At 36.9% G+C, this 15,770-nt stretch overlaps 1 protein-coding gene across 1 annotated transcript in view; it reads left to right on the top strand.

Moving 5' to 3' along the window:
- LOC131496442 (ankyrin repeat domain-containing protein 26-like) overlaps window positions 1-12,196 on the top strand; it is a gene marked incomplete at its 3' end in the record, with an annotated part of 62,151 nt that extends 49,955 nt beyond the window's left edge. Inside the window, 6 exon segments of the mRNA XM_058701991.1 lie at window positions 1,846-2,136; window positions 2,676-2,893; window positions 4,134-4,362; window positions 10,428-10,446; window positions 10,449-10,472; window positions 12,090-12,196. Coding sequence (XP_058557974.1) covers window positions 1,846-2,136; window positions 2,676-2,893; window positions 4,134-4,362; window positions 10,428-10,446; window positions 10,449-10,472; window positions 12,090-12,196 — 888 coding nt within the window.
- Window positions 12,197-15,770: the final 3,574 nt, after the last annotated feature.

The following is a 15,770-nucleotide window of genomic DNA, read 5'->3' as shown; positions in this document are numbered from 1 at the left end:
TAGTTTCTCTTTCCTATCCGTTTCACTTTCAGGTATTTTGTAGCATGACTTTCCTTTCCTCCAGTGTCATTTTCTTCACTTGCTTAGAGACCCTTGCTGTCAGCCTCTTCATAGGCCTTCAGGGTTCCACTAAGAGTCTTGTGGAGGCCATTTTTGGGTCTCATCCTTACGCTTTTCTACATCTTTCCACTTCCACCTACTCTTGGTTCAAAGGAAGTTTACTTTTAGGGTTTTTTGAATAGCAGCACACCATTTTTAGTATCAGTATCTGTGGTAGCAATTTACTGCCGCATAATAAGCCACCTCAAAACCTAGTAGTTCAAAACAGCATTTCTCTTGTTCACCAATCTTATTTTAGGCAAAGCAGAGTAGGGCAACTCATTTCTTCTTCATTTGGCATCAGCTGGCATAACTGGAAGCTGGAGACTAGAATCATCTAAAGGCTTGTTCACGCACGTGTTTGGCTGTTGAGGCTGGCCTTTGGCTAGGACGTTGGCTAGTCTCAGCTGGAGTATCTACACGAAGACTCACTAGGTAGCCTAGGATTCCTCACAACGTGGTGGCTGGGTTCTAAGGGTGAGCTTCCCTAGAGAAAGAAAGTCAGATGGAAGCTGTATCACATTTTCTAAACTGGCCTTAAAAATCACAGCAGTTGGGGCGCCTGGGTGGCTCAGTCGGTTAAGCGTCCGACATCAGCTCAGGTCACGATCTCGCGGTCCACGAGTTCGAGCCCCGCATCGGGCTCTGGGCTGATGGCTCAGAGCCTGGAGCCTGCTTCCGATTCTGTGTCTCCCTCTCTCTCTGCCCCTCCCCCGTTCATGCTCTGTCTCTCTCTGTCCCAAAAATAAATAAATGTTAAAAAAAAATTTTAAAAAAATCCCAGCAGTTCTGCATATTCTGTTCACTAGAAACCAGTTACTGAAGCCAGCATATATTTAAGGGGAGGAATTTTCACAGAAGTATCAACGAATTTATTAAACCACCACATCCATTCACCCTGTCTTACCAATCATATAGAATGGATGGAAGTCCTTCCCAACTCAGCATCACTGAAACTCCACCAGTTTTGTTGTTGTGGTTGTTTTTGTTTAGTATGATCTCTTATTTTCTGGAAAGTAACAATGGATTACAAGATAACAGTATTGAATTAAATATTTTTTTGCTTCAAAAAATATGTGGATCATCCAATTAATGTTTTATACTGGGAGATGTGATTTCTTAACACATCCTGGAGAATCATTTCTCCTGTGAATGCACTTCAAATTAGCATAAAACATTTGCAGTTCAGAAACAGACCATGGTGTTAGAGTCATTACTTATAGATTCATGAATTAGAGTCTTATTTCCAGAGTCTTATCTTGGGACGTATTTTTTGACGTGGGCATACATAAGTCAATATGATATTGCTAAAACTTCTTTAAAAGTTATGGAGTGTTAAGATGGGGGAAGGGCCAAGAGACTTTCTCCTAAGAGGGGACTTATGAAAGAAAGATATGAAAAAATCATAGAAAATAAAAGTATAGAATTGAGTGCAAATGTTGTGTAGTAAAGAGAATGATAGCAAAGATCTATTTCAGTAACACCTGATGGCTTTAACTTGGCTCTTGATTTTCTGAGTTGTTTAAGGTTCCACATTCTAAGACAGGTAACATTTTATTGCAAATGAGTTTATTTAAAATTTGAGTGCCTGGCTGGCTCAGTTACTCTTGATCTTGAGATTGTGAGTTCAAGCATCACACTGGGCATAGAGATTACTTAAAATCTGAAAAAAACATTTTTTTTCATAGTAGTTTTGAGTTAGACTCTTTTCACTCCCTTCCAAATTATAGTGTTTTATTCATGCAGGCTGATGTCCTTACAACAGAACTGGAAACTACATCTTCAAAATGTCTACACCTGGATGCAAAAAATCAAGTTCTTCAACAAGAGTTATTATCAATGAAATCTTTCGAAGAAGAACGTGAAAAACTAGAGAGCAATAACAAGAAGTTACAGCAAGAAGTAGTAAAATTGAAACAATTTATGGAAATGAATATGGTAGAACGCAGTCAAGTGGAACAGTATAAACGGGAGATTGAAGAAAGAGCACGACTGGACATAGAAGAAAAATTACACGAAGTCAACCTGTTTTTACAGGTTAATTGATTGATCTGTAATGTGCTGTAATTCATTTCACTGCAAATTACATTTTGGATAGATGTATTGTAGGGGTTTCCTCTACTTGCTTTATGGTAATTTGTAGATTTCTGGAGGCATTTGTTCCCCCCTTTAAAGATTTCAGTTTTCATCATTATTCCTACTAAATCGAGAGGATAAGAAAAAATGATGATTTAAACAACTAGTCTCACTATGAAGAGGAAAAGAAAAATGATTTAAAAATTGCACTGTACTTGGATTATTCTTAAGTTTATTGTTGACTTTTAAAATTTTGTCATTGATTCTACTATTTGAATTATCAGATTGTGTGAATACTAATACAAGAATGATTCAACTTTAATTTTATAAATCATATGATAAATATGATATGATATTTATGATATGATAAATATTTTACATTTGAGCTTTTTTTCATTTAAAATTGCTCTCTGAATCATTGACTCCGAACTAAAGGAAACAGGTATAATTAGTTATTCAGTTTATAGCTATTTTAAAACTATCCTGTTAATTTGCTTTAGGCACAAGCAGCAGCTCAAGAAGACTTGGACCAGTTAAGAGAAAATGCTCATGCTTCAACGAGAAGTCAAATGGAACTTAGAATTAGAGATCTGGAATCTCAGGTCTCTACAATGAAGACTTCTCAAGAAGATTCGACTAAAACAGAGTTGGAAACCTACAGGCAACTCTACCTAGAAGAATTAAAAGTTAGAAAGTCCTTGAGAAATAAGCTGAACAGGTAAGTCAAAACAGAATCATAGACAAGAAATTTAGCTTATTAATTTGCTTCTAAAGCATAATTTCTGTGGAGCCAAGATCATGAGATGAGTAGGAAGTGAAAGCCAACTAGATCGTGTCATTTTGAGAAATGATGTTTCTAAGTGAACTTACCTTTGAAATGTTAGTCCAGGACAGTTTCAATCCCTCCTCTTTTTTTCGGTTTTACAGACCTCTTCCCCCACCCCCTCCCACACCCCCCGCCCTGTATATTTTCCATTGATCGGATCTGCTAGTCTTTAAGTGCATTGTTTGAAGCTTTCTCATTTAGAAGCATATTAGTATAAAATTGATTGTCAGAATTACCCTAAATAGAAATGCCGATGAGTTTCTTTTTGGAAGATTACATCTTTAACCTAAAAGGTCAAGTACTACTACTACTATTCATCCTGGCAGCTTGGTACATTTATTCTCTTGATTGTGATCTTTGGTATGATTACTAGAGTGGGCCTTGAGAAAAACTATCCTTTATGCTTTTTCTACATTACATAAAGGCATACAGGTGAAATACAGAAAGACTCACACAGGGCTGAAGGGTAGTATAATTCCCAAAATGGCTAAAAAGAGCACCATGGTGGAAGGGAGATATGTGGAAGACTGAAGACAGAAAGGGCAGATTCTGCCTCCAGTGCCTTGGTAACTGTTATAAGCTAATTGCCTCTGTAGCTGTTTTAGTTCTTTCTGATCACACGTCTGTCATCTACTATCTCCCCTAGAGATTGTTGGTCTCATGATTCCTCAGTGTCAAATGCTCAGTTTCTTTGAGATAATAAGTGAAATGTACAAGAGTGGTGAAAGAAAATGCTTGAAAATGTCTTTGAGGGATGGTTTAGTTTTATATCTGTAAACAGGTTTACTAAATATAAGTGTGTATATATAATGGTATCCTGAAGCATCCTGTCAGTACAGCCATCCCAGAAGACAGCAAGTATTATTTGTTAAGCCATGTACATCACTGATAGCCACTTATTTCCCTTCCCTAATTTGAATTGTTAGGAATCCCCCTGGAAACAAAAGTATTTCTTTAGAACAGTTTTAAAAGTACAATTTTAGATAGTAGGTGTGCTCTGTCACATGTTCAGTGCTAAAACACTGTTCAATGGCAAATGCTATTTACTATTATGGAAACTTAAAAAAATGTATGTCATTTAGGAATGATTTAGGGAAAAAGAAAATGTATTTGTGTTTTTTAATCTTCACAGGACTAATGAGAGACTGTCAGAGAGCAATACAAAACTTCTTGTGGAGAGACAGCAGCACCAAACTTTACTCAGGACCCTTACTATGAGCCCAGGCCTGGAACCACCTTATTGTGGACATTTTGAAAATAATTTAGTGCTCAATGGAAACTTTACTCCAGGAGGAAACTTAGTGATTCCTACCTTGAACCCACGGCCGTCATATGACTACTGAGAGACTTCCTTGTGGAAGGTTAGTTATATTATCTGTTTTACTTTGGGTTTCAGATATCTGATATAATAGTTACTTTTATTTTGGTGAAATTCTGAGTTGTTTAAGTAACTAATACATACGAAGTAAAAGTCATAATTATATGTGCTAAGAAAGAACTGAGGTAAAATTATATATATATATATATAATATAATATATATAATATATTATATATATAATATTAATATAATGTATATAATATATATTATAATATAATATATAATATATATAATATTAGTCCCTTGATCTCTCATTTCTAAGAGATACTTATTTTTATTTTATTTTACTGAGAGAATGAGTGAGTGCATGCAGGGGAGGGGCAAAAGGAGAGGAAGAAAGAGAATCCCAAGCAGGTTTCATGCTCAGCACAGAGCTGAATGTGGGGCTCTGTCTCAAAACCATGAGATCATGGCCTGAGTCAAAATGAAGATTTGGACACTAAAAACAACTGAGCCACACAGATGCACCACAAGAGACACCTAGTATTAACTGTATTCAGTAAATACAACTAAACTGACCCATGTAAAATTTCCTGAAAAGCTTTCATTTAAATTTGATTTTAGAAAGTAAATGTGATTGCCTGCTAACCATAGGTACACTTAGATGCTTGGACTTATTTTCAGTTGGCAGTGGTTCATAAACATTTGAACGTTTTGTTATAATCCAGTTTTTGCACCCCTGTATGTCAGTGAATGTTCGTCCTCCAAACACTTAACGACATGAATGTTTACTATTTAAAAGAATCCATGGGGGTGCCTGGGTGGCTCAGTCAGTTCAGCGTCTAACTCTTGATCTCAGCTTAGGTTTTGATCTCAGGGTCATGAGTCCAAGTCCTGCATTGGGCTCTACGCTAAGCATGGAGGCTACTTAAAAAAAAAAAAAAAGAATCCATGGTAAGTCCTTTTTATGAATTAAATCAACTTGTAACACTAAAAAGATTAATTTCTCTTTTAAGTTAAAATTTTGCTATTTTCTTACACGAGAATACATCTTTAATTGCTTTCTTATTTATGGCACTCTTTTTTCTTTTTCCTTTTTTTTGACTTATACCACCTTTGTTTCTATTTTTATAAAATATCTTGATGAGTGATTGTAGAGCATTTTATAAATAGCTAAATCAAGCAAATATTTGAATTTTTAAAATGAAACCTTTTTTTCTTCAAATGAGTTCTTTGCCCCTTTCTCTTTTCTTTTTCTGGAAGCCCTTGAATGCAAGTATTATTACACTGGATGTTGTCACACAGGTCCCTTAACCTAGCCTCATTTTAATTTTTTTTTTTATTTTTTATTTTTCGCTTGGATGATTTCTACTACCCTGTCTTGCAAATTGTTGATCTGTTCTTCTGCATATTCTTATCTGCTGTTGATTCCCTCTAGTGTATTTGTCATTTCTGTTATTGTATCCTTCAGATCTGATTGGTTCTTTTTTATATTTTCTGTCTCTTTGTTGATGTTATCACTGGATCCATTCATTCTTCTCCCAAGTTCACTGAGCATCTTTATGACCATTACCTTGAACTCTTTATGAGGTACATTACTTATCTCTGTTTCACTTAGTTGTTTTCTTAGGTTTTCTCATGTTCTTTCATTTGGAATGTACTCCTCTGTGTCCTCAGTTTGTCTGACTTTCCATGTTTGTTCCTAAAATGGTTCCTATCAACTTTTTCTCTCTTTCGAGTGGGCGTTGCTTTTGAACAATGTACGTTAGTTATGAAGTCAAGGAAGAAGAGAATGTTTCTGTAAGTGTTGTCTAGTCATTTTTCTCGGTGGAGCTGTGACAGGTGACACTGGGTAGGTGTCAAGTAACCCTGGTCTTTTCTTTCTAAATTCAGAACACAGGAGACAGGGAGATGGAGATAAACTTAGTAGCTTTATTACTAATACACACTAACAAATTGGAGGATATGATTTAGGTTATGTTAGCCACATTGGGCTTCCTCCCAAATTGGGCACTTCCCCACACAGTTGTAAATTGAGGAAACAAATGCTTGACACCCACCCCGGGGGCAGGGTGCTTACCACAGAGCTGAGAGCAGACCCAAATTCATGTTACTGTGGGCAGGCACATCTTTTCAAAGAGGAGATTCAGAAACACATAAGCACTGCTTAGCTCCTTCTCCCAAATTCACCTGTTAGGTAAGTCTCCTTTCCCGTCGGGAGGGAGAGAGAGATAAGTCCACATGTGAGAAGTGAAGATTCACCTATAATTTCCGACTGGATTTAAATTGTTAATAAAGTCAATTGTGTCTTTTGTACATACCAACGAATGATGAGAGGTTAGGCAGAAGCATGCTAGATGGGAAAGAGAAATCTGTGTTGGGTTTCAAATTTTGCTATAAATAACCACACCATGGGTTCACTCATTGGTTGATTGATGTTGATAAACCAAATTTTCTTTGGAAAGAATAAATAATGCTTTCAGGAAGAATTTCCTCAGTTTCAGCTTGCTTGCTTCACCTAAAGATTTTCTCTTTCAAGTTCTCTGTCCTGTGGTTTAAAAAAGTTGTGCTTGGCGCGCCTGGGTGGCTCAGTCGGTTAAGCGGCCAACTTCGGCTCAGGTCATGATCTCGCGGTCTGTGAGTTCGAGCCCCGCATCGGGCTCTGTGCTGACAGCTCAGAGCCTGGAGCCTGTTTCAGATTCTGTGTCTCCCTCTCTCTGACCCTCCCCCATTCATGCTCTGTCTCTCTCTGTCTCAAAAGTAAATAAACATTAAAAAAAATTAAAGAAAAGTTGTGCTTAAAAATTGACTGCTACTAAAAGAAGTTAACATAATTTCTGTTCCTTTATTTTCATTCATGACTTTAAAATTTGTAATTTAGTTAGAGAGCTACTATTGTGTACCTCATACCTAAGCATTACTGAACCACATGACAAAGTTTTATGTATTCATTTTCTCTGAGTCATACTTAAAATACACGTATTTTTCCTGACTATGAGGAAGTAACTGGCATAGAACTCTAGGCTTGGTAAGACCACAAGTGTATTCCTGGTCTGCATCTAGTTGGTTTCATGACCTCAGGCAAAGTACACTCTCTCTGAGCCCTATTTGTCTATTACGCAAAATTCGGGATTTTGACTAAATTAGTGACTTTTATACCTTCAAAATAATTTTTTTCAAAGAATAGAACGTTGTTTTTTGCTTTTTGCATTAAACTGTATTGTGTAAAACAGAGAGAAGTAGAGCTGTCTAACTAAAGGAGAGATGGAGACTACGGCTGTGACTTCCTTGTCCCTCAATCCTGCAGTGTCCCCAACCGAACCTTAGATTTCTATGGGCCATATTTGAATGTTAACAGTTAATGAGAAAATCCTTCTAATTAAAAATCCTTTAAAAATGTTCTTTGAATTAAAATTTGCTGATATATAGTTTTTCTGTGTATAATTTTCTCACCCTCTTATATTTCTGATCAATGGAAAGGTATACATAAAAGTACACATGTGTTCTTATTCATGGACTTGAAAGCTATTTTCACCATCGAAACACAGTTTTTACTTAGATAAAAATATAAAGGTCACAAAGGTAAATATTTAGGAAAAAAGCTTTTGGGGAAAAGATGCAACATTACCTTGGTAGCTCCTTAAGTCATGTCATATAGAAAACGAGGTTTATATTTTATATCGTATTTATTAATGGTAATATAAAATTGTTTGAATAAAGCCTTCTCCCATCATCTGGTATTGAGTTATTAATTTTATAAGTCTGGTATAGTCATGTTGTCCCATTCATTTTATAAGGCCTGAATATAATGCTACTGTCAAAAAAGTGTTATGGTTCCTCAAAAACTTAAAAATAGATATTCATTAATTCCACTGCTGCGTATTTACCCAAAGAAAATGAAAACACTAATTTGAAAAGTTGTATGCATCCCTATGTTTATGGAAACATTGTTTGCGATAACCAAAATAGGGAAGCAACCTAAGTGTCCATGGACAGATGAATGGATAAAGACAATGTGTAATATGCATACAATGAAATATAGCTCAGCTATCAAAAAGAATGAGATCTTGCCATTTGTGACAACATTGACAGACCTAGAGGGTATTATGCTAGGTGAAATAATTCGGAGAGAGACAAATAAATACTATCTTATTTCACTTACATGTGGAGTACAAAAAAAAAAACCAAAACAAGTGAACAAACAGAATCATAACTACAGAGGACAAATTGGTGGTTGCTAAAGGGGAGGTGGGTAGAGAGGTATGGGCAAAATAGGTGAAGGGGAGTAAGAGGTACAAATTCCAGTTATAAAGTAAATAAGTCACAGGAATGAAGAATACAGCATATGGAATATCCTCAATAATATTGTATTAATGTTGTATGGTGACAGAGGGTAACTACACGTATGGTAGCAAGCTTAGCATAGTGTATACAATTGTCCAATCTGAATTTGTATACTGAAAAACTAGTGTAACATTGTATGTCAACTATACTTCAATTATAAAAAAGGTATTAGGGAAAACAGTCTTTGAAAATATTGGGAAATATGTCAGCCAAAACATTTGTCCTCACACCTAAATTTGTAAAGACATTGGAATCTTTATCACCACAGTGTTGACTATGTCCTGTACACTATTTTGGAGCCTGTTTGGGGCATTCAGGGAGAGGCTACCTTGTCTAAGAAAGATCTAAATAAGAACATTCTAGACAGGAACAGTTGTAATATACAGTTGACCCTTGACCAACATGGTTTTGCACTGTGCGGGTCTACTTTACTTACACATGGATTATTTTTGGATACTGTACAGTACTGTAAGTGTATTTCCTCTTCCTTCCATTTTTCTTAATGTCATTTTTTGCCCTAGCTTATTCTACTGTACGAAACATGTATGAACCGGCTGTTTATGTTACCGGTAATGCTTCCAGTCAACAGTAGGCTATTAGTAATTAAGTTTTGGGGGATGAAAAATTATATACAGGTTTTTGACTGTACCCCACCCCTGTGTTATTCAAGGGTCACCTATAGTTTTAAATATTCGTACACATTTCATAAGTGGATAACCATAACTTTAATAAGTCAAGTGTTTCAAAACTTGGTCCTAATTTGGAGAAAGGAAACAAAGTTACAATTGAAAATTGTATATTGTTTTCCTTATCTCTAATGGAGAAAGTTATACATCAGAAGCTAACTTTGAAAACTGTTGTAACCCTCTATTTTTCCTTTCTTCAAAGAGATTTTCTGAAATCTTTGTGTGCATATGAAAATAAGTAAGTGTTTTAGTCATAATACAGATAGCAAAATATTTTTACTCAATTTTTTGCCAGTAGAATTTCCACATGACAGTAAGACAGTCCCACTTTTTTCATTTTATATGTATTTAAGAGTCAGTCCTGAAAAATTAATAGCAAAAAGCATTCCTTCAAATTTTGTTTTTCTAAAAGTGAAAAAATGGAAAGCCCATTTTAAGGAACTATTCATTAAGGTAAAAAACTGATTAAACTTTCATAAATGGCAGTTTTTCTAATCATTTCCAAGTAATAATTCAGTATACAATATGATTCTTGTTTAAACTTTTTGTACCAGTAAGACCAAACATCACGTTTCAGAGATTATACACATTCAATAGATCAATATTGATTGTGCTTTTTATCACATTCACTTAAATAGTATTATATATATATGTATATATACATATATATATAATATGCACATATTATATGTATTAGTATAATACACATAATGTATTATATATATAATATACACATATTATATATATGTATACAAACACACGTGTATATGTATACATATATATAATACATATGTATTATACATACATATACACGTGTATACATATACACGTGTGTGTGTGTGTGTGTGTGTGTGTGTGTGTGTGTGTGTGTATGTATCTGTTCTCCGTTATCTAAAACTAAAATAAAATAGGTAGGAATTTATTTTATTCATGTGATAGTTTTTCTATTTAAGCAATCCCTAACTTTGGTTTAATCTCTACAAGTATTATTTCAAGACCACATGTCGTAAGCTATATATAATTCTTACCATGTCTTGTTTACCTTACACATTCTAAATAATATTTGGCTTATTTCAGATGCAGCGGGAGTTGGAAAAAGAATAACCAGAGCACTAGAAGAAGGTATGTTGCCAAAATGTATGAAGTTATATATCATTGATTTCTGAACTAAACTATAAATAGTAAATGTCATCCCTTTCCATTGTTTGGATAATAGATACTACATTCACATTTTTTGTACATATCTAATAAAAAATGTAAAAGCATGAGCATAATGAAGAACACAATTCCTCCTCATTTAGTCCTCATGTTTCATAGCTCTTTTAAAATCTCCCACAAGTCTAGGGGCACCCAGGTGGCTCAGTCGGTTGGGCGACTGATGTCAGCTCAGGTGGGTTCAGGCCCCACAGAGGGCTCTGTGCTGAAAGCTCGGAGCCTGGAGCCTGCTTCAGATTCTGTGTCTCCCTCTCTCTGTGCCCCTGCCCGCTTGTGGTTTGTCTCTCTCTCAAAAATAAACGTTAAAGAAGTTTTTTCAATCTCCCTAAGTCTATATATCTGTTATTATTTCTGGCGACAATCTTCCTTCACTGGTGCCATCCCTGTGGAACTGTCAACCTGCACAAGTCTCAGAAAAGGTGTGCTTTATCAAATTGTTGTTTCTGCTAGTGATAGAAGACCCAAAAATCCAAAGTCGTCTTAGTAATGCTTGGTTAAGTAATTAGAGGTCATATAGCTGTCACTTGACAGGTAACGGGTTTCAATCTTCACTCATTGACTTTGTCATTGCTTTTGCCCTCGGGTAAAACTTCAAATTCCTTAGCATGGAATGAAAACACCCAAATCAGTTTGCTTCTTGCCAGATGATTCAGCCTTGTCTCTCACTATTTGCCCTACTCTGCTGCTTTGCTCTAGCACCTTGTCAAACTAAACTACTCATAATTGCACAAGTGTTCTTCCTCACTTCTAGCTCTTTGTATGTGCTTCTTCCCTCTACCTAGCATACTTTTTCCTTGTCCTTCAGGTATCAGCTGACATATCACCTTCACCAAAGAGCAGACAATATTGACACAAAACTGGGATGTCCCTTCCGTATGTTCCAGTAGTGCTGTGTTTTATACCTGTCACTTACATCTGTTTACTTGGCTCTGTTTGGAAATGCCTGTTTGATTTTTCAGTTTATAGTTTATGATTGTTCAGGGTGGACTGTGTCCTCATCTTGTAATTTCACCTTGTAATGAAAAAACCAGAAACTCTGATATGTATCCACAATAGCAATTAATTCAGTGTGCAACCCTGAGCAAAATATATTTAATACTAATCTTGGGTTTCATATTGCAGTTGTACATAGGTATTTTTCATTTTTCTTAACATCATAAAGGCCCCAACTTTCTTTTTGTCTTTTTCTTTTTTTTTCTTTTCTTCTTCTTTTTTTTTTTTTTTTTAATTTTTTTTTTCAACGTTTTTTTATTTATTTTTGGGACAGAGAGAGACAGAGCATGAACGGGGAAGGGGCAGAGAGAGAGGGAGACACAGAATCGGAAACAGGCTCCAGGCTCCGAGCCATCAACCCAGAGCCTGACGCGGGGCTCGAACTCACGGACCGCGAGATCGTGACCTGGTTGAAGTCGGACGCTTAACCGACTGCGCCACCCAGGCGCCCCTTCTTTTTTTTTTTTTTTAATCACTTGTAGTTGAAAATTATTTTGGAGAAAGAAAATAATTCTTTCTTTTCCTTTTCAGCTGCTACCGAATTTGAATGAGGATCCTGTAGAAATCCTTTAGTATCTACTGATGATTCAATTCTAAATCAAGATCCAGTATGGAAAGCGCCACGAGAATATGTACAGATTTTGAACAAAAAAATTATACAATTTGAAAAATAAATAGAAAAAATTTACTGGATGCTTACAAAACATTTTCATTGCTTCCCAATTGAACACACTATACGGCAAAATCTTGATTAAAGGAAAAAGTTTTTGTTTCATATGTGTGTAATGAAAATCTTTATAATATTTCAAACTATGTTTCTTGGCATCCCATTAACTTTTAAGCACATTTTGTACGTGGAAACCAGCACTAGAGGGTTTTACATACATCAGACCGCTCCACTACCAGCGGTTTGAACAGCACCCAAACAACCAAGTTGTCATTAATACTTCAGTAGTGTTCATGGATGGCTTTTTGTATTTTCCAATTTTTATGACTATATGTGGGCCTAAAGATTTAGACATTATTTTGATGTATTCCTGCTGTGGCTATTGACAATGTTTGTACATATTACATTTTTTTTATAGTGCCATAAAACCTATCTATGATTTTAATTGTAAACACTGATTCGTAGCTCTTTCCACATGGAGAAATAAGATTTGCCAAAGGCTTTTCACCTTTTCTAGTTATTTATTTATTTATTTTTGATTTGCTTTTTAGAAACAAAGTTAGAGAAAATAAAAATTAGAGAAAAAAAAAGAACTCCCCCCCCCCGCCCCAAAGCCATTTGCAAGTAAATTGCTAATGGGATGCCTGATTCCTGTAGCATTTAAATCCTACAAGTCAGTACATTCCACATAACTACCATACAACCTTCACAATCAGAACATTAACTCTAATACACTGGATGCTTGAACAATGGGGTTAAGGGCTCTGACCCCACCCTCCACAGTCAAAAAGCCATGAACAACTTTTGACCCCCAAAGACTTAACCACTACTACTACCAATAATCTTTTGTATATGTATCATACTCTATTCTTAAAATAAACCTACAGAAAAAAATACCATGAAGAAAATTATAAAAGAAAATACATTTCCAGTACTGAAAAAAATATCTGTGTGCAGTCAGTGCACCCATTAAAACTGTTTTGTCCAAGGGTTAAGTATAATTCTATCATTTATTCCTCATAATTCTTTTTTTTTTTAACGTTTATTTATTTTTGAGACAGAGTGAGACAGAGCATGAACGGGGGAGGGGCAGAGAGAGAGGGAGACACAGAATCAGAAGCAGGCTCCAGGCTCTGAGCCATCAGCCCAGAGCCCGACGCGGGGCTCGAACTCACGGACCGTGAGATCGTGACCTGGGCTGAAGTCGGACGTCTAACCCACTGAGCCACCCAGGCGCCCCCTCATAATTCTTTTTAAGTTTGGTCACTTATCTGTAGTATACGTTATACCAAGGAAGGTCCTGTTCAGAGCCATGTATTGAATTCAGTTGTATGTCTTAGTCTCTTTCACTCTAGAACAGTTCCTTTGTCTTTCCTTGACTTTCATGACTTTTAACCTTTTGACGAGTAAATTCCAGTAATGTGGAATGTCTTTCAACGTGGATTTTTCTTAGGTTTCCTTATGGTAAAATTCAGACCATACATGTTTAGCAAGAGTATCACTACAACCTACTCTTTGCATCCTATCATGTGACCTACAATTTTGAATTGTCCCCATACTGGTGATGTTAATGTTGGCCACCGGAGGTAGTATCTGCCAGGTTTCTCGCCTGGAATGTTAACTTTCCACTTTCCAATTATTTAGTATTTTATGGGGAAGTACTTTGAGATACGTAAATATCTCCTTTCTCAGACACCCTGTGCCAGGCTACGTCTTCTGCAGATGATTTGCCCCCTGCAGGTTCTGAAAACCCACACTGGGCTATTCTTCCCCTGTGCAGATGCCTCCCTACCCTGTTGAGTCTGTGATACTTCATTATTCTATACCATTCACTTTTCAGGGATGCTGTCACTTGAGCTCCAACACGGTGCAGGGTGACCTTACCGCACGTAATGCCTTCCCATTCTAAGCTCCAACACCTCACTCTGGACCCCAACTCCATGCCTCTGTTTCTAGGACTGGGAACTAAAGTGTTGGGGATGAGAAAGAAGAAAGGAAGGAAGGGCTCCACAGGTCTTTTATAATCAACTTGGCAAGCTCTCCAAAGCTGTTTCTCATTGGAATTGCATCGAATCGGTCAACGGTTTGTAAGGAAAGACATTTCTTATACTGATTTTTCCAAACACTTAGTCTTTTAATTGTCTAAGCTTATTCCCCACAATATATTGTTTCTTACTCGAGTGTTTTATCTGCAGATTCCTTTGTATTTGGTACATGCAGCGACATATAATCTATAAATAGTGGCATTTTTGTTTCCAATTCCTAGAGCTTTCATTTTTTTTTTGTTTCCTACTATAAGAATGATGTTGAGTAAATGTGAGGATAGTGAGTGTTCATGTCTTCTTGAAATTGCAACATGTAAAAGTAGTTTCCTATAACTATGTAGATAGTGGGGTTTTTAAAAGTTTATGTCTTATTAGTCTCTTAGTTTGCTCTTGCCGTTTACAACAGATCACCATCAACACAGCGCCTTAAAGCCACACACATTTATCTCACATTTTTATGGGCCAGAAGCTAAGCAATGGCTTAGCTGGGTCCTTTGTTCAGGTTCTCACAAGGCTGTAGCCAAGGTGTCTGCTAGACTACGCTTCCCCATTTGGGTGCTTCAATGGGGAAGAATCTGCTTCCAAGCCCATTGAGTTTGTTTTTAAGAGAATTTCCTTGTGACTGTATGACTGGACTCATTTCCACAGCTCTTTGCTAGTTGGAGGCTAGTTGGAGGCTTAGGTCCTAAGCGTTCCCAGACACTTGTCTTAGTCCTTTTGGCTGCTCTAACAAAATGCCATAGGATTATGAAAAAGAAAGTTTTATTTCCACCCTTCTGGAGGCTGGGAAGTACAAAATTAAGGCACTGGCAGATTCAGTGTACAGTGACGGCCTGCTTCCTGGTTCATGGACTCTGGTCTTCCTGCTTGGCGCAGGGCCAAGGGAGCTCTCACAGCCCTCCTTCATAAGGGCACTAATCCCATTCAGGAGGGCTCCACCTTCGTGACTTCATCATTTCCCAAATCCCCCACTTCTAAATACTATCACGATGAACATTAAGAGTTAACACATGTATTCGGGTGAGTGGGGACACAAATATTCAGCCTAGAGCAAGGCTGTTCCTTGTTCTTGGCCACGTAGACTTCCTCAATACAGCCACTTAGTTTAGGAGGCCAGCAAGGAGAATGTCACTTCAGAGAAGGCTCAGTCCTCCTTGGAGGGTGTTCACGTGATTAGATCAGGTTTGCCTAGCATAATCCTCTTTTGACTGACTCTGAATTAACTGAATTATGTCTGCAACCTTCCTTTACATTTGCCATATTCTAAATTTTTTTTCAACGTTTTTTATTTATTTTTGGGACAGAGAGAGACAGAGCATGAACGTGGGAGGGGCAGAGAGAGAGGGAGACACAGAATCGGAAACAGGCTCCAGGCTCCAAGCCATCAGCCCAGAGCCTGACGCGGGGCTCGAACTCACGGACTGTGAGATCGTGACCTGGCTGAAGTCGAACGCTTAACCGACTGCGCCACCCAGGCGCCCCTACATTTGCCATATTCTA

This window comes from Neofelis nebulosa, chromosome 15 (genome assembly GCF_028018385.1).
Source record: "Neofelis nebulosa isolate mNeoNeb1 chromosome 15, mNeoNeb1.pri, whole genome shotgun sequence".
Classification (NCBI taxonomy): domain Eukaryota; kingdom Metazoa; phylum Chordata; class Mammalia; order Carnivora; family Felidae; genus Neofelis; species Neofelis nebulosa.
Note: the sequence above shows the minus strand (reverse complement) of the source record. Positions and strands in the feature narration are given on the sequence as shown.